Source organism: Misgurnus anguillicaudatus, chromosome 6 (assembly GCF_027580225.2).
Source record: "Misgurnus anguillicaudatus chromosome 6, ASM2758022v2, whole genome shotgun sequence".
NCBI classification, from domain to species: domain Eukaryota; kingdom Metazoa; phylum Chordata; class Actinopteri; order Cypriniformes; family Cobitidae; genus Misgurnus; species Misgurnus anguillicaudatus.
Genome location: NC_073342.2, coordinates 21,644,547 through 21,669,613, shown reverse-complemented (window position 1 = coordinate 21,669,613; position 25,067 = coordinate 21,644,547). Strand labels below are relative to the sequence as shown.

The window sequence follows — 25,067 nt, the reverse complement described above, 5'->3', positions numbered from 1 at the left end:
GGTTTAATGTCTTGAGGCGAAACTATGAGTTTGTGTAAAAAAATCATACTTCATACATTTTAAACTATAAACATTGGTGTCCAGGTAACAATTGTACAAAACAGTTGGCTTGGCTGGCTCGAAACTTACAGTATTAACCCTACAGCCTTTTATTTATTTATACCATTCCAGCATCTGTGGTTATATTCATGGCAAGAACCGGTTAATCTACACACAAATAGGACCTAAGGACACCTACTGTAACTTGCATGGCTTTAGACTGTGGGAGTAAACCAGACTGATACAAGGAAACCATGCAAATTCCACAAATAAAGACCTCCTGACCCATCCCAGGCACAAACTGGGGACCAGTCAGCATTGCTACCCACTAACCCACTGAACCACTGATGCTGATAATGGACTGAGCCACATACTCAGTACTGTAGTTTGCCACCTCATAGACCCATTTTTAGTACAAGCAATTCCAGTCGGTCGCTCCGATGTGGATGCAGCCTGAAGTCAAACATGGGCGCTTTTATCCAAAGCCAATTACAAATGAGAGAGCATTAACATATTGTCTAAGAAGTTTATAATAAGCGTAGTCTACGCTTAAATGAAAATAGAGTTGTATAAAGTATTATATTATGCATATACATTATGATCTGCAAATCATCAATCATCTGCAAAAATATTAAAAACAAGTACAGCTACACACAGGTAGCAGCAATACTTGAACCTGAGATACTGATTGTGTAGTGTAAAAGCGTGACCACAAAGCAAGAGACAGAGGGACGATGTCCCTTTAAGACTGCTGCAGTACGGCAGACAGGTGAACTGAGGACACGCTGGCACTAGATGTTCCAGCGAGAGAACGACAGAGAGAGCGAGAGAGAAAGAGAGAGAGCGAGCGAGAGCGAGTGAGATGTTACACCCCATCATTTCGAGACACGAGACACAAACCACACTACTGCACAGACAGAAAAGAAAAAGTCAGCAGTGTGCCGTGATCGTTCACTATTCAGACACTTTCAGTAGTGGCCCACTATAGTTACGCTTCTCTTATAATTTACATAAGCCCTAAATAACCTCATACTGTAATACTCGGTTTTATTGATGACTTCAATGCATAAATGCATGCTTATGCAAAGGTGGGGTTACAATGCCAATAATACCAATGAAGACTAACCTGTTCTGACACTGCGTTTCACTGGCCTTTATGGATAGCTGATAAGTATCGAAATGGCATCAAGTATGAGACTTTTTCCACACATAAGGTCGAAATTCAAAAGCTGAGTAACTCATTTTGCTTGAAAAATAGCCACATGCAGTGGAGCCTACTTATGTAAGTTCACTTGACAGACGTATAAGGACGTGTAATTATATAATTAAAAATGTAAACAACTTCCAATTGGCAGGTAGGAGGGTTTTACACAGACACATAAAGAAATAAACCTTACTTATGTAAACTATGAGTAGTTAGGTTGGTAGAAAAAATGCTCTCTCTAATGTTCTCTCACTTGAATGAATGTAAATGCAAACTTAGTAGCACCGTGTCACTTAAGCTGCATTCAGACTAGCAACGACTTGCGGTAGCAGAGCGACGCAATCACATTTATTTCAATGGAAGCTTGGCGACTTCTGGCAACACAAGCGAAAGTGACCATTGGCGACTGAATGGGGCGTGTCCAGTCGCGCAACAAAGTTGAGAAAAGTTTAACTTTATGCAAATTATGACCGACTTTTAGGAGTGACTACCAATGAGAGTTCACATAATCCGTCTCTCGTCAGAGTGGACGGTACTCATTTGTTTATGACTACCAGATTTAGAAACGCCTCCTAACACCTCATTGAAAGAGACGAGCGACAAAATCGCTTATCCCATTCACCCAGCCAGCAGCCAACGGTAGTAGCAAAGTGACGCGATCTCATTTATTTCAATGGAAGCTTGCGACTTCTGGCGACTAGAGTGAAAGTGACCATTGGGGACCATATGGGCATGTCCAGCGATGCAGGAAAGTTAAAGGTGCTCTAAGCGAATTCATGCGTTTCAGACCATAAAACATTTTTTGTTACATACAGCAAACATCTCCTCACTATCTGCCTGCTGCCTGTCCGCTGATCAAATTGTAAAAAAAGCGATCTCTGTAGCCAGCCTAGGCTCCACAAACTGCAATAAAAACAAAGTGGCCAAACCTACCACCAGAAACGATAACAAAGTGTTCCAGCCAATAAACGACAAGAAGGATTTGGGGTGGGGGTTGGGCGCGTTCATGAAAGCACGGAAGGGAGGGGAGGAGTTAGCTACACCCCGTTTGTTTGAAAACAGTTCAAACATCAACAAAAAGAAACGTCACAGATTCGCTTAGAGTGCCTTTAAGAAAGGTTTAACTTTATGCAAATTATGAGCGATTTTCAGGAGCAACTACAAATGAGAGAGCGAAGCAGTGGAGTTCACGTCAGCCGTCCCTCTTGTCAGTTACTGGAGTAGACGATACTCGTTTATGACTAACCAGATTTAGGCTTCATTTACACGGAAACGATCTGAAGAGAAAACGCAAAAGTGGCGTTGTATTATCACTTTTTATTCCTCGTTTATAGGAGCGTTTTGGGGGGAAATCTACATGCATATGGTGATGCAAAAGTGTGAGATATTCGATGTAGCATGCACTCCAGGCAGCTAGGTGGCAATGTGAAGCACTGACACACAACAACTCCACACGCCTACATCAATGCACCTTCTCCCATTAGTAATACTAGCTGTAAATATTTCGTACAACTGCTGGAAGGACCCTTGTATATTTATCAGAGCTGCTATGGCAACTTGAAGGTCCGAAGTATGGAAATAATCTGACATGTTTGTTGTTATTTCCCTGAACTGGCGCATGCCTGTGATGTAAACGCGTACGCGACAAGAGCCACCATGAGCAGACTTGCGTTTTTACCCTTTAGACGAGAACACGACGGTAGAGTGTTTTTAAAGGGGCCATGGCACAAGACTTTTTTAAGATGTCAAATAAAACTTTGGTGTCCCCAAAGCACATGTGTGGAGTTTTAGCTCAAAATACCATAAAAATAATTTATTATAGCATGTTAAAATTGACACTTTGTAGGTGTGTGCAAAAAAGTGCCGTTTTGGGTGTGTCCTTTAAAATGCAAATGAGCTGATAAAATTCAAACACTGATCACAATGATGGTGGTTTGTTTGCTTTTCTCTGCACTAAATGGCAGTGCTGTGGTTGGATAGTGCAGATTAAGGGGTGGTATTGTTATAATAAGAGCTCCTTGTGTCATCATAGGGAGAGCCAAGTTTCAACGACCTATTTTTTCATGTGCTTGTAGAGAGTGGTTTGCCAGAGCTGGGTTGCTGGGTTGATCTTTTTCACGTTTTCTAGGTTGATAGAAGCCCTGGGGACCCAATCATAGCACTTAAACATGGAAAAAGTCAGATTTTCATGCCATGGGCCCTTTAAGATTTCCACTCTGGGGGGTGGTTTCACTTTTTTGCGTTTTTAAGCCCCAAAAACACAGTCGCCGTGTAAACGAAAGGCACATCCGATAAAATATTTTTTAAGTTTTCGCCCTCGAGCGTTCTTGTGTAAACAGGGCCTTAAAAACACCTCATTGAAAGAGATGGGCGACACACAGCGTGAAAGTAGCTGGTGGTCTGAATGAAGCTTTAGTACTGTACAACGACACTTAAGGGCTTGTTATAGTTGTGCGTAGGTCCTACGGCGTAGCTGCGACGGCGTAGGTTCCATGTCGGTTTTCATTTATACTTTTGTGTCGTCTTCCGCATTGACGTGCAAACACACGCGCAGACCACTGGTGGGCAGTAACCATGCGTGTAACCACAGTAGCAGCGCGACCATCAAAGAAGAAGGAACAGCAACTTGTTGTGTATGATTTGAGAAGACCTGAAATGATGGAAGTAAATAAACAGCGACTTTTGTTGCAGTTTGAGTTAAATCACTCCTCAACTTGGCTCATCTTAGTTTTCACCGTCACAAACGGAAATACCTATGACACAGTTTTTTTAACCTGACTGGAGGGGTTCTGGTGGACCAATCACAGTGCTTGCGGTCCGCGTAGATCTGACGCGAGGTGCACGTCAGGCTACGCAGAGCTACGCACAGGCTACGGATAACCTATGGCGTAGCTACAGCGTAGAGCTTACGTACGACTATAAATCGGGCTTTAGATTGGCAAGTAAACTGTCAGGTTAGCATTTAAAATTACCCCATTTAATTTACTCATACCCTTTGCATTGTGCTAGCACATGTATGTCACATGTCACATGTGTTGGTTAAATGTTCTTGGAATACAAATGCCTTCTAAGACACTTTAAATAAAAGCATCGGCCAAATATGAATTATATACTGTAACATTTCTCATTTTGAGCACAGAAACTAATTTTCTATATGAAACCCAAAGCATTACCATGGTTGTTGATTTCTTATTCAAATATGAGTGAAACTCATGGTAAGGGTTTGGGTGTTATCATTCTAACACCACTATTCTAACTGTACGGGTCTCAGCGTTCCACTCTGGCATGCACCCTTTCACCCTTCCCTTCATATCTATTGTGTTCCATGTTGTTAGATTCCACAGGTATTGTGTCATAGAGTAACAATAAGGCCAGCGATTGGCTTCATTCCTATGATTGAATGTTTTCCACCTGATTATTAAACTCCAGTGCTAATACAGATGAGAAACTCTGTTGAACTGCACAGAGAGTGCCAGTTACTTAATCATTGGTTTGCTTTCATTATAAACATACCACAGGAACAGTAAATGTGCAACCTTTCTTGTAGAAAAGAAAAATATGCATATTACAGTACAATGTTACAGTACAATATTTTTTCTAGACACCATATATATATATATATATATATATATATATATATATATATATATATATATATCCATATATATATATATATATATATATATATATATATATATATATATATATCCATATATATATATATATATATATATATATATATTTATTTATATTTTATTTATATTTGGATGATTTTTCTTTGTTTTTGTTGGTAGGTGTGTAATGTTTGCAAAAGGTAGTGTCCTAGGTTCTAGTCCTAGGCAACACACATACTGATAAAATGTATAACTCAAATTTGCCAAAATCTCATATCCTGCAACCGAAAGCCAATGATTCTGATATGGCATTCTCATTAAAACCCTTATAACCAAATCTGAGCTATGCTATGCACTATAAAAGGTTTTCCCCAAAAATAATAATTCTGTCCTCATTTACTCATTGTTTCAAACCTGTATACATTTATTTGGTCTGCTGAACCCAAAGGAAGATATTTTGAGTAACCAAACAGTTTTTGAGCAACATTGACTTCCATTGTATTGTTCCTACTACGGAAGTCATTGGTGCTTCCCGCCTAATTACAAATATCTTCCTTTGTGTTCAGCAGTGATCAATTTAATTTCAATCTTTGACATGATCTTACTCAGTCCATATTAAAGATATCAAGGTTATATGTAGAATGATTTTATGTAGAAAAATAATGATTATAAAACAAAATAATAATTTTAAGATTAATGATTCACAGACTAGGTCACATTTTGCTGGAACATAATTGGTAGATTTTATGAGCAATGATAAAGTTTATCTAATGCTGGGTACCAAGCGTGCCGCACAAGCCCTGAAAAGTGAAGGTAAAACATCTCGATCGCCCCTCAGGGTACTGGTCCCAGTATAGGTCATAAACCCCACCTCCCCATGTTATTTAATGGGACTTGAGACCAACAAAAATTTTTTATTACACTTCAATTATCTTTTTTCGGAACCTGGTTTCTGTCATTTATTGTAGTTTTTATCACGCTGATGTAAATTCAAATTGTTTTTAAAATAAGTTTGTGTTTAGTTAGTTATCTAATGATATAAAAACGGTGGTGTCATGTCATGATTGACAACTGTGATATCGTGTGATATGCGCATTCGGCGAGAGCGAGGACGGGGTCTTGATTTCATGGCTTTACTTCCTGCTCACTACTGCGCAGGACTGGTCCCGAAATCGCTACTGCGCAGACTCAAGACCCAAGATGTCAGCACACTGGCGGCTTCACTTTTCACCAATGGAAGACAGCGAACAGGCGTCGTCCATATTTTTTTACAGTCTATGCTGGGTACACACCAAAAGATAATCGGGCTGATTTTGGGCCCCTTCCGACAATCCTAGCTATGTCTCGATTATCTTGATGGTTCTACAGATTATTTTATCAGATTTTCCCTTGGTGTGAGCTGTGTTAAGAGTGTCCAAACCTGATCGGAAGAACGTTGGAGCCGCCCCGATTGCAAATCGTAAATATTAAACAGAAATCCTGATGTGTGGGAGGAACCCCGAGGACAAACGCAGGCACGGTTTTGAGATTATCACGTGAAATGAAACAATATCCAATCAGAAAGCAAGATGATGGAAGACGGAAGCAGTCATGGCGCAGCACCAAATGTACACTAGATGTCGCCTTGGCTTCGGCAGAACGACTGTGTCAACTACAGTCGCCATCTTGAAACAGGGCAGCCATGCATGCATCAGCGTCATTGTAGGCAATGGTGTAATGGAAATAAAATCAGCATAATTCATCATTTTGTTCGTTCCAACAGCCAGACATGTATTTAGCATTGAGTCCAGAAAAAAAAATTAAGTTTTGATATTATGAAAATCGACTTTTTCTAACTATAATGCATAGTGTTAGTAGGCCTAACATCCACATGCAGCACAAACGTCCGGTATTGTCCATGAATTCGAAGTACAGGCGGAGATAGCAGCATTACCTAGCTACTTCCTATGGCAAGACCCCTGTTTCAAGATTGCGGCGGTTTTGACGCATGCTTAGAACCCCAAGGCGACATAGTGTACATATCTATGGCGTAGCACAAAGTGAAGTTCTTGCAAAGTGAACTTGTACAGACCATGTTCCCGCTGTCTCCACGACGACCCAAACCCTTTTCTTTTTATTCCTTGAATTTTCTGTGAAAATCATTCCAAACACTATCATTGAAATTTCTTCCTGCATATCGTCCACCATGCTTATTCTGAAGTCTCGCGAGATTTTGCAAGATTTCCTGTGTTCACGTTCGAGACTCTAGTTGAAAATCTGTTCGTGTTTGTTGTGCTGTATTTGACACATCCTGGAACACAACACACAATATGTCCAAAACAGTTAAATCTAGGATTTTTTATCCTCATTTTGAAAATCTTATAAGATGTAAAAAATCTTTTGGTGTGTACCCAGCATAAGAAATGCAATTTTTTAGAAGTGAGGGTTATTATCATTAATAACTCAAAAAGGTAAGATATGTGCTGATAAAGCTTGACTTTAAGTACAGAGTAATTCAATAAAACATACAGAAGAAACAAAAGACCAAAACCATCTCCCTTTGAGCCCTCAGCCAACGTTGTATCACATCAAACGCGGGCCAACGCGTCATCTTAATGCAACATTTGTTTGAGCCATACACATTTTCTGTTACCTCAGATCAATCCTATAAATAGAGTCTTTCTTTGAGGGAAAAGCAAATAGACGGGAACACTCCACACATTGTTGTGAAGGTTGATTGCGAACAACACTAGTCTTGTCCGACGATACCCAAGACTGCGGAGAACTTGATGGATGAGGGTTTTATTTCTAAACTCGACAGGACCTGTCAGTTTAAGACTGCTTCTTGTTCCTCTGAGGAGCTTGCCAGACATTTTGGCTCCAAGGAGGTGGCTTCGCGCCTGGCTCCCTCGGAGAGCCCAAAGATTTAAGAAAACACACCATGTGAAAAGGGCATTTCAAAATGGACCCCGACACCCACTATGTAAGTGAGTGAGGTCATCGTAGCTACCTCAGAGAAACCTTTGTTAGCGACTGGATGGTGAGGAGAAATACTGGAGCTTTGCCTGAACTCCGGCCCAGCTTATGGGAAAGAGACCTCCATAAAATGCCCTACGGTGTTGATTGTTTATTGGAGATGTCCGTACTGACATCGTTTATTTTTTGACGTGTCAGATTTTTATAGCGATAACTTAACATCAGTTACCTGAATGTCTGAGCAAATGCCACAACACAGAGTGATTGTTGGTGATGTCCAAGGTTGCTTATTGGTGCAATAACTCTCCACCATCTCTCCAGCCTTTCCTTCCGCCCCTTTCATCTGTTGCCTGTCTGGGTGAGAAAAATTCCTGGGTGATTGTTGAGAGGCCCACTGTGTGCGGGAACAAAAGGTCTCCTCTCTCTCAGGGTGCCAGAGTGCTTAGTTTCCGGCATGAGGTCATTCTGATGGAGAAGAGAGGAAGAGCTGTCGTTTTGGACTTGAGTTGGAGATTATGCGGGTTTCTTGGAATGAACGGGAAGATGAGGGTGGTTGGGTCGGGGGGTGTAAATGTGTGTACATGTCCCAGCCTGGAGTGCTTAGCCGTTTTGGGGAAACTAATTTAAAACAGTCGGTTGCCAAGTTTCTTGTAATTCTAAGTAGTTAAGATACCGTTAAGTATACCTTTTTGGAAAAGTTACTACAAAACATCACTGAAGTTATTAAAACATTTGTTAATACTTTGTTAATATAATGTCAACTTATGCATTTGAAAGATGCTTAAATCCAAAGCGACTTACAGAGCATCTATATATTGTTCATCAGTATACTGTAAAAAATTTGCTGTAATTATGCAGCTGGTTGCCAGTAACTTACTGTAGAAGATAAAGACTGAAAATGTTTCATGTTCATTTAACTTTAAACAAACTGTTGCAAGTAAATAACATAAATGTAAAATCTACAGTAAGTTACTGGCAGCTAGTTGCCAGTATTAATACTGTAATTTCTACAGAATTTTTTTACAGTGTATGTGTGATACTGGAATTGAACCCGCATGACCTTTGTGTTACTAATGCTATGGTCCACCAATTGAGCTACAGGGGGAAAAAAAATAAATAAATTTAAATTTAAATATTTTTCTTGCTAAAAAATCGGAGAAGATCTTATTTTGGGTGACAGTATAAAATGTAAATTTACAGTATATGTAGGCCTACACATTATACATATAAATTCAGGGTTGCAAATATGGGCATTTTCTATGTTATTTTACCCCTACAGGTGGGTTTGTCCATATTTGACCCAACCTTGGGTTAAAACAAGTTGGCAATTTTTTTGAGGGTATACTATAGATTTTTTTTTTTCGTTTGCACTTAAAATCATTTTGACTTTCTTGACTAGTGAGGAGTTGATATAAGTTATCAAAATTAAAGTTGAATTAGCTTAACCCTTGTATTGTGTTCGATTTTTGTGACAATTTTAATGGAGCGAGTCAAATCGACCCTTACTGCATTCAATGCAATTCCCTAAATATCACATTATGAAAAACCAGAAGGAATTTTAAGGACCATTTAAGTAACAGTATTTGTCACACATTACAAACACTTAATATTAAAATTTGATAAGTTTGATTTCTAGAAATTTTCAACATGTTTGTTTTTTTTTTAAAAATGCCAAACTGTTGTAACGTTTAACATTTAAAATTTTTATTTAACATGGTTTCTTTTTTATTTTTTTACACATGTATGTTTAAAACATTGTAAACAATTTAATATTGATGTGAAATGAAATTAAGTACTGAAAAGAGTGAGGTGAAGCACTTTTTATGCCATTTAAGGATCATAAAACACCAATTTAGCAACATAAACTGAAGACAGATATTTAATTTGGGTCTGTACAACTGTTTTGGAACAAAACAATTTGAGTCAAATTGACACGTGAAAATCAAAATCATTACAAAAAGATTTGCATAAACTTCAAAACATATCAGTGTATCCTAACTTTGCATCCATGTTCATGGCCATAAATGAATAAAAGTCTCAAAATTTCAATTTTCAAGAATAAAATAACATGTTAACAGCTTAAAAATCAAAACGGGTCAAATTGACTCGGAACATAAAATAAGGGTTAAGTTTTGAAAATAGTTAGGAAAAGCCCACTTCCATATCCAGGGTGGTACAACACCAACATATACACAATAACTGTATTTAATTTGTGTCTATAAAGTTGCCTTGGAACAAACAAATATGGGTCAAATTGACCTGCGAACATCAAAATGTAAATAAGCATTATTTGTGTTTAAAAAAACACTTATGAACAAACCAGTGTATCCTCAATTTGCATGCAAAAATGTCTGGAAGAAAAATATAACTTAAATAGTATTTCATATACGTTGTAAATAGAAAGTCTGTTAAAATCTTTATCAGTACTAAAAAAAAAAATGAGGAGATGCATTTTTACCCCATTTCAGGATCGTAAAACACAAATTTAGCAACATAAACTGAAGACAGGTATTTAATTTGGGTCTGTACAGTTGCTTTGGAACTAAAAAAAATGTGGGTCAAATTGACCCACGAACATCAAAATCGTTACAAAATTATTTATGTACACTTCGAAACATATCAGTGTATTCTAACTTTGCATGCATGTTCATGGCCATAAATGTAAAAGAGTCACAAAATTTCAAGAATAAAATCACAGGTTAACTAATTTTGCCAACAGCTTAAAAATCATAGGTCAACCCAACCCAGAACATAATATAAGGGTTAAGTTATTTCAACTTTATTTTTATAATTTATATCAACTCCTCACTAGTCAAGAAAGTTGAAGCAAAACTTAAAGCTTGATAATTTTTTTGTATTCCAGATCAATATTGCATCACTGCTCATTTGCATAAATGTAAACACAGTGGTTGGACATGCCCACATTGCATCACCAACAATGACTGTTGTCGCAAGAAATCTCTCACAGAAATGGCTTCACCTTATAGCCAGATGTGCTTGTGTGAACATTGTGGATGCAGGTGGCATAACACTGCAGGTGCGGAAGCTTCATCTCAACACAATAAACTCAACATTTCTCTTTTATTATAAATGTTTCGTTTGAAACACAGATTGGATAATATTTCCATAGAGAGAGCTCCTAAAGAGCTTCTGGCAAATCACACAATTTGTTATCAGTACCAAGATAGTGAAGAAACTGTAAAACTCCCCACACGTTTACATCTAGCCCCGAGCCATTAGTTGAGAAACTTCTCTCATAAAGGTTTCGACAACGAGTTCATTAAAATCAACTCCCCTCCGGTAGTTCAAGCATCACTGTTGTAGGTCGATATGTTCCCATAAAATCTGATTATAATTCAAGAGTATTGTCAACGGATTGCATGTCACTTCCTTCCTGCCCCGCAGCTCTTAGCCCGTTTGATATGGCAGGTTATTTAACAGTAATCCCCCATCTTGATCTATCGCTGCAGCATATGTGGACCGGGCAGCGAGGCATAAATCCTCATACGCTCTGCTATCGGCAGATTGATGGCCCTGTCTAAGGGATACAGATCATTGTGCGGTGCTTTAGATGGGTGAGCGAGTTCATGTCTCTCATTCAGTGCCATTCAGAGACCGGCAGTGCCAGGCTGAGTCAGAAGAGCTTCTTCTCTCTCTCAGCACATTCAGAGCCAGCTGTGAAATACTGGCACACGGTGCCAATGTGTCTGTTTTACTGCATGTCAAGAGATGGTAAACAAAGAACGAGTGAGTTAAACTCATATAAGACTGGTGAGTTTGTGTGAATCTGGGCTGTATACGTTTAAGAGGTGATCTATGAACTATCACCATTGTGCACTTAAGCATGACACTTGACTCTTTGCTTCCCCAAGGGATCTGTCCGTCGTAAATCATAGTCATTTATAAAGCAGGTCCGCTTATTTGGCGGCCATCTTGGTACCGCCCCTGTGCAGCTATTTCCAGTCGTGCAAGTTCAGCATGTATCTACTGGAATAGGGGGAATGTGATATCTATCCAACTGTTTGCTATGGATATGTTTCAATAACATTTCAAATCACCAATAAAACCTGACAAATCGAAGTCATACATTTTGTATGTTTACCTCAAACCTTATTTTAGTCTGTCAACTAATGCAAGTGCACATTCTTAAAGGTGCAGTGTGTACTTTCACATGTTGAAATGTTAAAGTATTGAAGGTAAAACCGTGCAAGTAAATTCAATGATTCAATGCAAAATAACTGTAGTCTCCAATCGTTGTAGTTTGCCTCAGAATGGAGGGTGTGTTTCTGTGGCTTAGTTCGGTAAAGCATTGCATTACTGCATTAGCAGAATAAAAGGTTTTGGGTTTGATTCCCGACACACACACACACACACATACACACACACACACACACACACACACACACACACACACACACACACACACACACACACACACACACACACACACACACACACACACTGAGATACTGATAAAAATGCACTGTAAGTAATTCTGGATAAAAGGTCTGTCAAATGCATAAATGTAAATGTAAACTTGATGGCTGTGTCATTTGTATGTGAAAAAGCTATGCATATAAAGTGCTTATAAAGTGTTTTCTGGAGGCCCCCCAAACTAAGGTAATTGCCACCTTATGTATGTCAAAAGGCAAACCTGAATGAAGCAAAATCCTTAACAACCACCCTTCACTTATGCGCTGCATTGTGTTACATTCAGAATCACTCATGTCAAATGGAGACCCAACTCCCACCCCCACCTGTGTCCCATGATAGCTGACTGAACAACTTTCTGGCACATTTGAAATGAGCGAGACCATAAAATCAGGTATTGAATGTCTAAAAATAGTCTATAACAACAAAACCAGTTCCTAGAGTAGCTATACAGTCTTGGAGTCACAGTACAGATGTTTGGCAGATGCTTTTATCCAAAGCGACTCACAGTGCATTTAAGTCATAAATGTTTTTATCAGTATGTATCTTTACATTAATGCTCTATTAATTGAACTACAAAAACAAATAGTGACAGATATTAAATTATTTAAATTCCTAATGTACTTAATGGCAGTGGCACAGTTGGATAGTGCAGATTAAGGGGCAGTATTATCCCCTTCTGACATCACCAGGGGAGCCAAATTTCAATTATCTATATTTTTTACCTATACTTGCAGAGAATGGTTTACCAAAACTAAGTTACTGGGTTGATTTTATTCACATTTCTAGGTTAATAAAAGCATTGGGGACCCAATTATAGCACTTAAACATGCAAAAGTCTGATTTTCATGATATGTCCCCTTTAAGGCCATTTAGTAAAGAGTACCGTTATTTTATTAAAACAATTAACACATAAAACTGCCAAGTTTACTTAAATATTCACTTTATGGTCATGTAACTAAATCTGAGGAGTAAATAGGGTAAAGTTAGGGTGTATTTTAGAGTAAGCGTAGCAGAACCTGAGATGACCGAGCAACTGTGTGACCTATTCAGCCCATGTCATTAACAGGAGCTTTATTTAGTATATGACCTACTTCCCTACTTTTATCCCTTCTGTGTCAGTAGCCCCACTACACGCCAGCTAACATCACATTAGTATTTATTCTGATGCAAATAAACACAGAGGGAAAATGTTTAAAGTCCCCCAAAAATGTAATATTTAACTTTTTTGCTTTTAGTGTGAATATGTTTTCTATATGTGTGCCCCAAAGCATGTAGAAAATTCGCATTTGAAAGATATAAGCGTTTAAAACTTACAGTCTCTCACACAAATACAGATCAGCTTGACATCATTCTGCATTTTTATCATTCAGATTTAAAGAGGTAACTGAACTCTATTGGCTATTTTAAAAGGGGAAGAGCCTCTAAATATGCCCCACCCTAACTGTTTCAGTAAAAAATATGTTAAGCCATAAACAAGTGTCTCATTTCAAAGCACTTTTAAGTGAAAGGTCACTATAGAAAAAAAATAAGTTTTACAATCTAATATTGATCTAAAATTAAAAACTATGAATTTGTTTTGAAAACTTAAATTTTCTTACTTTAACTGAAAATTTTAAAGTGATTTTATTTTTATTATTTAAAAGTTAATTAAATCAATATTACATCACTGCTCATTTGAATAAATTTAAACATTTTTTTAATTATTTTTACATTTATTAAAAAAAATTCTGCTTAATTTTTTCACTTAAAGTGAGAAAAATCCAATTAGGCAATACTGTACTACCAACTAAACTCTATTGGCCATTTTAAGGGGGGCTGGAGCCACTTAATATGCCCCACCCTTTCAGTGTTTCAGTGAAAAATATGTTAAGCAGTAAACAAAGTGTCGCATTTCAAAGAAGTGCACGGTCACTATGAAAGTGAAAGCTGCTCTACACTGTTAATTATAATTGATGCACTTATTCAAATCATTTCAAATATCTTGACCAGTGAGGAGTTGATATAAATAAAAATAAAAAAGTTTAATTGGCTTAAGTTATTAGAACTTTATTTTTATAATTTAACTTCTAAATAGTCGAAAAGGTTGAAATAACTTATTAATTCAAGTTGTTTAAACTTAAACATTTAAGTTACATGGAATTTTTACCATACACTTAAAAACTTACTTCAACTGGTAACACCTACAAAGAATTAAGTTTTACAATCTAATATTGATCTAATATTGAAAACAACAAATTTGTTTTGAAAACTTACATTTTATTACTTTAAGCAGAAATCGTATAGTGTTTTTATTATAAAAATAATTAAATAATAAAAATGTCACTTTAAAATTTTCACTTAAAGTAAGAAAATTTAAGTTTACAGAACAAATTTATTGTTTTCAATATTTGATCAATATTACATCACTACTCATTTGCATAAATGTAAAAAATCTTAAAATTATTTTTAATCTTTTTTTTATTTCAGCTTAAATTTTTCACTTTAAGTGAGAAAATTTAAGTTGAAAAAAATTCACATTCTTAGGCACTACCAATTGAAGTATTTTTAAAAGTAACTTACAGTGTATGTCTTCTCTAATGCATTTTACAAACAAATTTTCTTGAAGGCATTATATGAATAACTTCTATAGTCACCGAATGGGATCACATAATGGCTGCATCCTAATTCTGATATTTCTGCACTATTCTACTTGATGTGTATTAAAAAAAAAAAAAACTTGTGCACTTCACACTAAAAGACAACAAGAAACAAACTAAATTTATACAGACGATGCAAAATTTCAACCAAAAAACCAAATGTGCACTTTATGCATGCCGACATACTGGAAGGGGCGGGGCTAAGTGTATTGAAAGCTAGTGGCATCAAGTTAAAGTTGCTTAGCATATTAAGATACACTGAACAAAATTTAAATTTGTACCCCAGCTGTCATTAGGTACACATATGAACCATAAGGTACAGATATACATTTGGTATACCAATAAGTACCCTTAAGATACTAATATGTGCTTTTGAGATACTAATATGAACTCTTTAGGTACAAAGTTTGAATTATTTTGAAAGCTGGGGTACATATGATGACAATTTTTTCCTGATGGTGTGGAATTGACAATTAACAGGTTATCTTTAAATGTACGTTGTTGTTTTTTTAAGGGGTGGAAGGACAATACTCCTTGGCAATGCTGTTTATTGTATTCTGTTTTGTTTACAGTTTGCAGAGAAACATTAAAGTTTTTTTTAATTGTGCTTGACAATAAAAAACATTTTTTGACTTTGAAAAAATGTTTTGTCTGTTAACAATTCTGTAAATGAACCATTGTTTGCCCTACAGATGTTGATATGCAGCAGCCACAATGATCATTGTCCTGACAGAGACGAACTCGTTCAAACCGAGTGACCTCATCAAAACAAGGAGATTGACAAAACTGTCTGCTTCCGCTGAACTTCCTGTTGTGAAGCACGGACCCTAAATCCTCCTCTGCCGTCCGGAACCTCTTCCTGTTTTTCTCACGCCTGCTGGGAGTCGGTTATTGTCATCTACCGCAGCTGAGCTCTGGTTAGACGCATACTCAGATCACACACACGCAGACGTTTGTGCTTCCAACGTATACAGTTCATTCATCTCCCAGAATGCCAGATGGGAAAATACGGAATTACGGAATTACCGATTTTCCAAACTCTTCCTTTCCCTATAAGAGACGATCCTGAAATAAATATTTGAAATAGTCCCATCTGCCCAAACTAAGGAGATCAACAAGAACATAGCCCACTTGTTTTGACACGTAGCCTCGTATGTGATGATGTCACTAGCATTTGACCCTGACCAATGGCCAGCATTTCCTGCCAGCCTCAGGGCATGTGTGTCTGCTCAGATCTGTCAATGCACACATCCTGTGCACACATCAACCAATGAAGTGCTAGTCATTCAGAACTAACTCTAGTATTGTTATCCTAAAAGCCTGGATGTTGTTACCCCAAAACAAAACTGATAAGGTCTCCATTCCTATTCCTGTAGCTCAACTGGTAGAGATTGCATTAGCAATGCAAAGATCGGGGGTTTCTTTGCACACACATAGTGATAAACAGGAAGTAATATAATATAAATACTATATAATGTAAAGAACATTCAGCAAAATTTAACTTTAATATCTTTAGTATTGATCATGGCAAATATTGAAATCATCGATATGAAATCAATGAGTGTCGTGAAATCAAACTTTAACCTATTTCACATACAGGACAAAATGTATATAAAACACTAGTATTTAAAACATCTGTATTTGATATAACACAATGTATTTGCGTGTCATTGAGTACAGTGTCCATCCATGCCATTGGTGCACCAACATGACCTCCGCCAGTCCTTATTGTATTATAAAGTGGGCGAGTTGTACTCATATATTTTGCTAGAGTCTAGACGTGGGTGCTTACTAATGTAGATGCTCGGGCCAAAAATACATGAGTGGCTCTTATTACACAAGGCCAATTGAGCTGTAGTGGTATGCGCCTTATTCACTCATCCCTAAATGTAGAAGGTAGAAGACCTCCATACACAAGGCCGTGGCCTAAGCCAAAGCATTAGCACCATAAACTTGTGCATGCAAATTTGACTGTGGCTGTAATTATTCAAGGGAAAGCAGCAGAAAGCAAAATATCATTACCATTTTGAAATGTCATTCTGAAATGATTTGAATAAATATTACTCATGCTGTTTCACCATAAGGGTTGTCTGGCCTGGCACAAATTGTGCTTTATTGAGAGACCTCACGTTTCCTTTGAAGCAAAGCGATGTAGCTGCTACCTTCAGCGCATAGTGGACAGATGCACAGATATAGATGTGCCCTCGAAAACAGCCTGACCTCAAATGACTGCCTTCGAGTTAAGAATAATGCACAATGGGAACGACTCTGTGCATTGTTGAGAGCGAGTCATTGTGGTCTCTTGGATATTGTTACTGAAAGACAAAGCATAAGAAGACGTTTAATAGGACTTATTTGTATCAATCTGCTTTGAATAAGTGACGTTCAATAGGCCAGCATTGAATCACCAGAGGCAAACTGAAACCAAAACAAAATCTGAAGTGACTTTAAACTTTGCAAACAAATTGTTTACATTGGGGCAAGTCCTTACTATTGGAAACAGCGTACTAAGATGTAAATCGGGATTTTCAGAATCATGGGAATATTAAAGGTTCGCCCCATGATGTGAAATCATGTGCTGATTTGAATAGGGAAATAATTCAACAATTTTAATAAGTTTAACAAATGTAGTTCACAATTTTCATATAAGCATTTTGCACAAGAAAAACTCGTAAAACTGCATGTTGCATTATTTTATTAAATTGAGTTCACCCTCACCCTCAAGTTGATACAAACCTGTTTACATTTCTTTGTTTTGCTGAACACAAAGAAAGATATTTGTATTCAAGATGGAAACAGAAGCATCATTGACTTTATAGGAAAATAATGAAAAATACTTTCCTTTGTGTAGTAGATAAAAATTAATTATAAAGATTTGAGGGTGAGCAGTGGCGGCCGGTGACTTTTTTTCGAGGGCGCACGATGCAAAGTTCGTCACAACATGTATGTAGCCCGTCATGTGTGTGGTTCATAATTTCAAAATATGTGCCTGGCGCGCCGAGTGAACGCATGTGCATCACGTGTCCCGCCAAAACAAGCGCCCGCTGCAGACGCGTCAAACTGTGGGTTCACACAAGATGCGAGTTCAATGATTTGCGCGAGTAGATTACATACAAAGTCAATGCAAAGACACGATCAGATGCGTCCTCGCATGGGCAATACGAATGACGCGATATAGGCAGCGCGTTTGCCGGGAAAACACGCGCTAGTCGCCTCAAACGCGTCTTCGCCCAAGTTGAAAATATTCAACTCGAGCGAAAAATTCGCATGACAGTTAAATCGCGCGAGTAATCTAAAGCGAGTAACGCGATGCCCCGCGTTTGGTGTGTATGTAGCATAAAGGGTTTATGACAAAAAGAAGCTCGTATTTGCCAGATACTCCTCATGCGTAATCAAAGTTTACTTTTAAGGGAGTGTCTTGCGTGTATTTTGTAAACGTGTGCGTCTCTTTTATCATAAACGGTTTTATGACGCGTGTGCAGCAGGCGCTTATTTTGACAAAACACGTGATCCACATGGTTCACATGACGCAACAAACACATATTTTGAAAACACAAGCAACACACATGACATTTCGTACGCATATTTTGAATTTGCGTCCCTCTGAAGAGCAGTCACGAGTGCCACTGAGGGTGAGTAAATGATGACATAATTTTAATTTTTGGGTGAACTGTCCCTTTAAGTTCGCTTTGCTTATTTGACAAAGATATTATTTCGTGGTTTTGTTATTACATAATTGTACTTTGTTGTTTTGCATCATATACTAGTAACGCTATCACAAAAATGCAGAGACCTATCATTACTTTTGTACTTAGAGGTTAGTTTTAGTTGCAGTTTTCTTGTGTAGACAGTTTAAATCTACGGAGCCCCTAAGTGGACATAGAGCAAAAATGTAATAAAGTTTAGTTTCGCGTGCCCACGTAAAACTATTGCGCTCATGTGAAACGTTCGCATGCGCACGTGAAACTACCGCATTTAGTTTCGCGTGCTCACGTGAAACTTTTGCGTCCTCACATGAAACTTTTGCGTGCACACGTGAAACTATCGCGTGAGCACGCGAAACTAAACTTAAAAAAAATCTGCACATGAAAGTTTCACGTGAGCACATGAAACTAAACTTTAGATTTTTTTACTCCAATGTCACCTTAGGGGCTCAGTATAAATCTCTTCAACTTCTGGTTGTGATGCTTCTTCACGTTTTCAACATTGTACTCTGTGGTAACTCCTAAAAACATTACCAGCCAGCTTGCAGTAACTCTTTTTTGAAAGTGTGTTCATTTCGATGTCGCCTTTGTCTATCCAGTACTGATAGCAATGCATAGATGTACTGTAAGTGAGATTTCTGACACTGAGTAACAACAAGGCACACGTTGTGACAGATCGTGCCTGTTCTCTGTGTACAAGTGTGATATTGCACTAGCTGTACTGAGATATCATCCCGTTGAGTTCCTGGCATGATTCAGAAGAGCCACCACAGCCTGGCAACAAATGATCTGTCCTGAAGTGACCCACATGATGCTATTTCCAGTTTCAAACGCTTTTAGCTCTTACCCACGGAGTCGTTCCACTTGCTTGTGCTTGGCAGTAAAATTACTAGCTCGTTGGCTCTATCTGTTATTCATTCCTACCGACTGCTTGTCAGAATGTATTATGAACTGAAGGTCTTCTGTAGATTTGTGTCACTGCAGTGCATAATAGAAGTGCTGAGCTGGGCTGGAATAGTAATACCCACTGTTAATGATCGCTCGTGTTTACCAAACAAAATATTAAGCAGTCAAAGTTGAATCTGAACGCTTTTGCCAGATAAACCACAATGTTTATGGTGATATTCTGTTCAATTATAATATCAAATATCTGAGCATGACAAAACTGTTATAATTTATAGCGGGTAAGATAAGTATGGAACATGTCACCTTTTTTTTGTAAATATATTTTTAAAGGTGCTATTGACATGAAATGTTCACCAGATGTTGGTGCAATCCACATATGCAAATTAATCATACCATAGATTTCCATACATTAAGTTATGTGTAATAAAGGCATGGAAAGCCAAGACAGTCAGTAATAAAAAGCATTTAAAAACTATTTAACATGAGCAATGCATGCAGTTAGCTTCTTCATACAGGAGGCGTCTTGAAGCTTTCATTACCAACATGTTTTGTCAATGTCATCAATCATTTGAAAATATATGGATCTAAACCTGTGTATGACAAAGCTTCACATGATTACTGGATGAGAATATCACCTTCTGTAGGCCGGAAAACATGGCACAGGGATCAACTGTCACATAGATGTGATAAACATTTCCATTTTGCCCTTTTAGACATGGCTATGACATAATCATACTCTTCTCACTCCACCCCTAAATATATTTTATGCCATGTATTTGGTATTTTAAAGATTATACCATGAAATCAATATAAAAATGTCAAAATTATATGCACAAATACTATATACTGCTTTGCTATGATGCTACAAAATTGTGAAATGCGCTACAGAAATTTATCGCAAATTTAAACCTTATAAAATTGTATACGCATATTTGTTTAAAGGAAAACACCACCGTTTTTCAACATTTTATTATGTTCTCACCTCAACCCAGACCATTCAATATACCTATCTTTTTTCAATGTGTGCACTTTCTATAGCACTTCATGAATGTGTTAGCACCTAGCCCAGCCCCATTCATTCCTTATGGTGGCACAAAATAAAACGTGAGAAAAAATATATAAACTATATTGTATGTTGGAAGAGCACCCAGTTTGCAGCACCTCGACCTCGGCACACAGTAACATCATCCAGGCCCGGATTGGCCATAGGGAGGACCGGGAGATTTTCCCGGTGGGCCGGTCTGTTTTTTGGCCACAAGGGCCGGTGTTGTTGTATGGGTTGAAGGTTGCTGTCCCTAGGCTGCCAGCACTTATCCAGCCGCACTCGCATAATTTGCCGGCTTTAAAAATGTTAACACAAGACGCGTGATTTTCTTCTGCTTTTCAAAGCGCTCGCCTGTGAACACGAGTTTAGTTTCAGATGCGTCTATATTTGAGTGCGCTTGCCGCGCGTCTAGATGCGCGACCTGATACGAACGGCCACTAAAAGAAAAAGGATACAAATCGTAATTTTTTCAAATCTAAGTCATAGATGCAATAATGAATGGCCTATGAATAGTCAATTATTATTCATGATCTATTGATTACATAAATATATTTGATGCAAAACAAGTAAAACAAAAATATGAAAGTCCATTAAATATTTGTTCTTTTATGACTCAAGGTAGGCTTACCTTACGTTATTTGGCAAAGCACATGATCTAAGTACTAAAAATTAAGAAGGATATTTATTTTTCCATCTGTTTCCTCTGCATACTTGATAAATATTGCTTGTGTATTGTATATTAGGAGTTTCTAAACTTTTTCAACCCAACAGGTAATCTCAAGACCCACTATTAAAAAAAAAGAAATATAGGGGAAAACACAAACACATTTGTTCCCTTTTAGTAGTTTTTAAAAACATTTAATTGAATAATATTAAAATACCTTATGTTAGGCTGCACGATTATAACAAAAATCATAATTGTTTAGAGTACTGTATTTGCATTGATTTGGAAATGATATATACTTCCCCCTCTCGCTCAAACTTCCATCAATATTACTGCGCCCGAGGTTAAAGTTTCCTCAAAACTAGGTGCTCTTCAACCACACAACATAGTACACATTTTTTATCAGCTTAAAAAATCACCACGTTTTATTTTGTGCCACCATACTTACTCGTGTAACTACTCATGTAACAGTCTTTAGTGAAAACATGGAAGTGTTTGGTGGCTTCTAAATTCATCCCTGTTTGGATCCTAAAGAATGAATGGGGCTAGGCTAAACGCCAACACATTCACGACGTGCTGTACAAAGATTAAGTGTACGCATTGAAAAATGATAGGTATGTATTAATTTGTCTAAGTTGAAGTAAAAACATACTAAAACACTGAAAAACAGTGTTTTTTTCTTTTAACAGCACTATAAAAATAACGTTCTGAATTACAGCTAATTTATACATTTTATTTGATATTTCGATAACTTGTGACATAAAGTCATAGTAAAATTTCACGATTAAATATTTTTAATATTAAATATTTCAAGAATTAAAATTATGATATACAATCCATTGCTACTGTGGCTACGGTCATTTAAGACATAATTCCACATTTTTCCTTTCATTTGGGATCCTCAGTAGAAACGTCCACACGGATCCATTCCTGGGAAAACCCTTCATCTGGTTACGTGGTTTCCACGTGTTCCCGTCAATGGCGTACTCCAGTGTCATGGTACGGTTTAATGTGAACACAGAGTCTCCTCTGACTACTGAAGTAAACAGTGCCCCTTTGCTGTTGCCATAGTGACCAGGCATAGACGTCCATTGACCTGTGGTGATGTTGTAGCAGTCCATCAAACATCGTAGAAAGTCATCCTTTGGAGTGTTGCGTATCACGTAGAGGTTGTCCCTGTGTGCCACCATATAGTGTACATAGCTCTGGTGCTTTAGCAATTTAGTGACCAGAACCCACGTGTCCTTCTTTGGGATGTATTCGTAGATTTCATTCGTCTCCATTGGCTTCCACAGACAAACAAAAATCCGGCTCATAGACTTAGCGCATGCTACCCCAGCCACCGGCCTTGGTAAATGTGAAACGAAGGACCATTCCTTTGTGACGACGTCATATTTTTCGACTGAGGAAATTGTTCTTCTTTCTGATTCTCCTCCAATTGCATAGAGGCAATCTTCTAACCCGATTAGGGTTAAGTTGTACCGTGGCTGTCTGGGACCTGGCAGTAATCCCCAGGTGTCAGTAACAACATCGTAGCAAAAGCTAGCATCGACGGCCCTCTTGTCAAAGCCGTGCACACCTCCAACAATGTAAAGTTTGTTGTCCAAAACAGTCACACCAGCCAAAGAAGTACTGGCCTCCATGGGCAAGGCCGTAAGGACCTTCCAATCTTTATCATCTTCGTCGAGGTAACATACTGTCCTCGTGGCAGCCATAGGAACCTCTTCGGCACTACAAGAAGAGTGTGAACCCACGGCCACAAAAACACTAGGAACCTGAGAGTCCACATATTCAATCAGTTCCTGAGGAAGGCCGCTCAACTCCTCCTGTAGGTCACTGTATATATTGCGAATGAGCTGCGCTGACATCTCGTGGAGTCTCCATAAGCCGTAGGTGGCTGAAGCTTGGTACATTAGTAAGCAATTGTCAGAGCTGAGAAGATCCTGAAGATGCTTGGCAAGAGGTTCTGACTGGAAGAATGCAGCACATTCAATGGCCTCCAATATCTCATCATCGCTCAGCGCCGGTCTCTCGCCGCCAGCCACCGCCAACATGATTAAAAACCCTCGAGCGTGAAGGTTCTTCACGTGAATTTCTTCTTGATGGCACTCTACCATCCCTGATCTGTAAAGTGCCCTGAAATACTCGCAATCTCTTAGCAGTAGAGATTTGTTCGCTGTAAAGACGCTGTCTCCAACTCGTACCTTGACAATATCCATGTTTAGTAGCTGAGGTCAATTTGAACTCGTCCTCTGGCTATAAATACTCATGACTGTTTAAAATCCATTTTAATCTGCCAGCATTATATGGTGAGCGATTACCTAGACCAAAAAAAGTATAAAAAGCTTTTAAACTTACTGGGTTAAGCATTTACACAGACATTTCTCTTCCGTGTCAGTTAACAAAACTATCGTCCCACCAGCTGGCACGTGGTGTTCTCAAGTCCAGTTTTGTAACTAATATAGCATTGCCTATAGATAGCATCGTTGGCTTGTGACAGATGCTCAACAGATATTAACAATGGCATGACTGTGAAAAAAATAAATTTTAAGGTCAATTAAATTAATTATATTGAAAGAAATTTGATTTGTAGTGCCTTCTTATTGGACAGTTATAAAACGGTTAAAGAAACTCATACACTCTAAAAATGGCTGGGTTATTTTTGACCCATCTTCAGAACAGCCTTAATTCTATGTGGCATTTATTCAACAAGGTGCTGAAAGCATTCTTTGGAAATGTTGGCCCATATTGATAGGATAGCATCTTGCAGTTGATGGCAATTTGTGGGATGCACATCCAGGGCACGAAGCTCCCGTCCCACCACATCCCAAAGATGCTCTATTGGGTTGAGATCTGGTGACTGTGGGGGCCATTTTAATACAGTGGACTCATTGTCATGTTCAAGAAACCAATTTGAGATGATTGGAACTTTATGACATGGTGCATTATCCTGCTGGAAGTAGCCATCATAGGATGGGTACATGGTGGTCATAAAGGGATGGGCATGATTAGAAACAATGCTCAGGTAGGTCGTGGCATTTAAACGATGCACAATCGGCAATAAGGGGCCTAAAGTGTGCCAAGAAAACATCCCCCACACCATTACACCATTGCATTAATGAGAAATTGAACAGGTGTTCCTAATAATCCTTTAGGTGAGTGTAGATATATGACGCCAGGCCAGTAATGCCACGCCACTGATGCCAGGCCAATAGTTGGCGATGTCACATTATGTCTGAACTCATAAATGCATGCACATAATGTGTCCGATTTACAAATTCACATTTCTGTATTTTACACATCACTCATACACTGTAAAAAAATTCCGTAGAAATTGCAGCTGGGTTGCCGGTAACTTACCGTAGATTTAAATTTATGTTCTTTACAGGCAACATTTTGTTCAAAGTTAAATAAACATTAAACATTTACAAGTCTTTGTCTTTACAGAGTAAAACTAAAATAACAGCATCAAGCAAAACATTCTAGGAAACAAAATCTGACGCAAAAAAAACAGAAAAGGTTGATGATGATTTCTGGTTCCCAGAATGCTTTGCATGAGGCTGTTATTGTATAGTTTTATTCTGTAAAGATAAAGACTTGTTAATATTTAAAATTTATTTAACTTTGAACAAACTCTTGCCAGTAAATAACATAAATTTAAATCTACGGTAAATTACCGGCAACCCAGCTGCAATAACATTGTAATTTCTACTGAATTTTTTTACAGTGTAACTATCTTGCACTTTGTGCTTTCAGACCTCCAAAATGCAAATTTAATGTAAATGAACCGTGAAAGGCATAACATTTTTAGTTGAAAAATGGTGTAAAGACCCCTTGAGCTCTTTTTGGGTCAGAAGCAACAATCT

At 37.9% G+C, this 25,067-nt stretch overlaps 2 protein-coding genes and 1 long non-coding RNA gene across 3 annotated transcripts in view; 1 reads left to right on the top strand and 2 right to left on the bottom strand.

Moving 5' to 3' along the window:
* The window catches only part of LOC141364178 (uncharacterized), a 29,980-nt gene extending 12,092 nt beyond the window's left edge, over nt 1–17,888 (top strand). The window contains exon 2 of the long non-coding RNA XR_012369830.1: nt 15,575–17,888. This is a non-coding gene — a long non-coding RNA (uncharacterized lncRNA). The remainder of the gene's footprint in view (nt 1–15,574) is intronic.
* LOC129434396 (creatine kinase U-type, mitochondrial) overlaps nt 1–25,067 on the bottom strand; it is a 368,704-nt gene that overhangs the window by 40,372 nt on the left and 303,265 nt on the right. The window lies entirely within an intron of this gene.
* Nucleotides 19,738–23,809, bottom strand: kbtbd13b (kelch repeat and BTB domain containing 13b). Its single transcript, XM_055191512.2, has one exon. The coding sequence runs from the start codon at nt 23,418–23,420 to the stop codon at nt 22,059–22,061; it is 1,362 nt and encodes a 453-aa protein (XP_055047487.2). The 5' UTR covers nt 23,421–23,809; the 3' UTR covers nt 19,738–22,058.

Excerpts from the sequence above, each read along its gene's own strand:
- kbtbd13b (XM_055191512.2), bottom strand. The coding sequence starts at position 23,420 with ATGGATATTGTCAAGGTACGAGTTGGAGACAGCGTCTTTACAGCGAAC.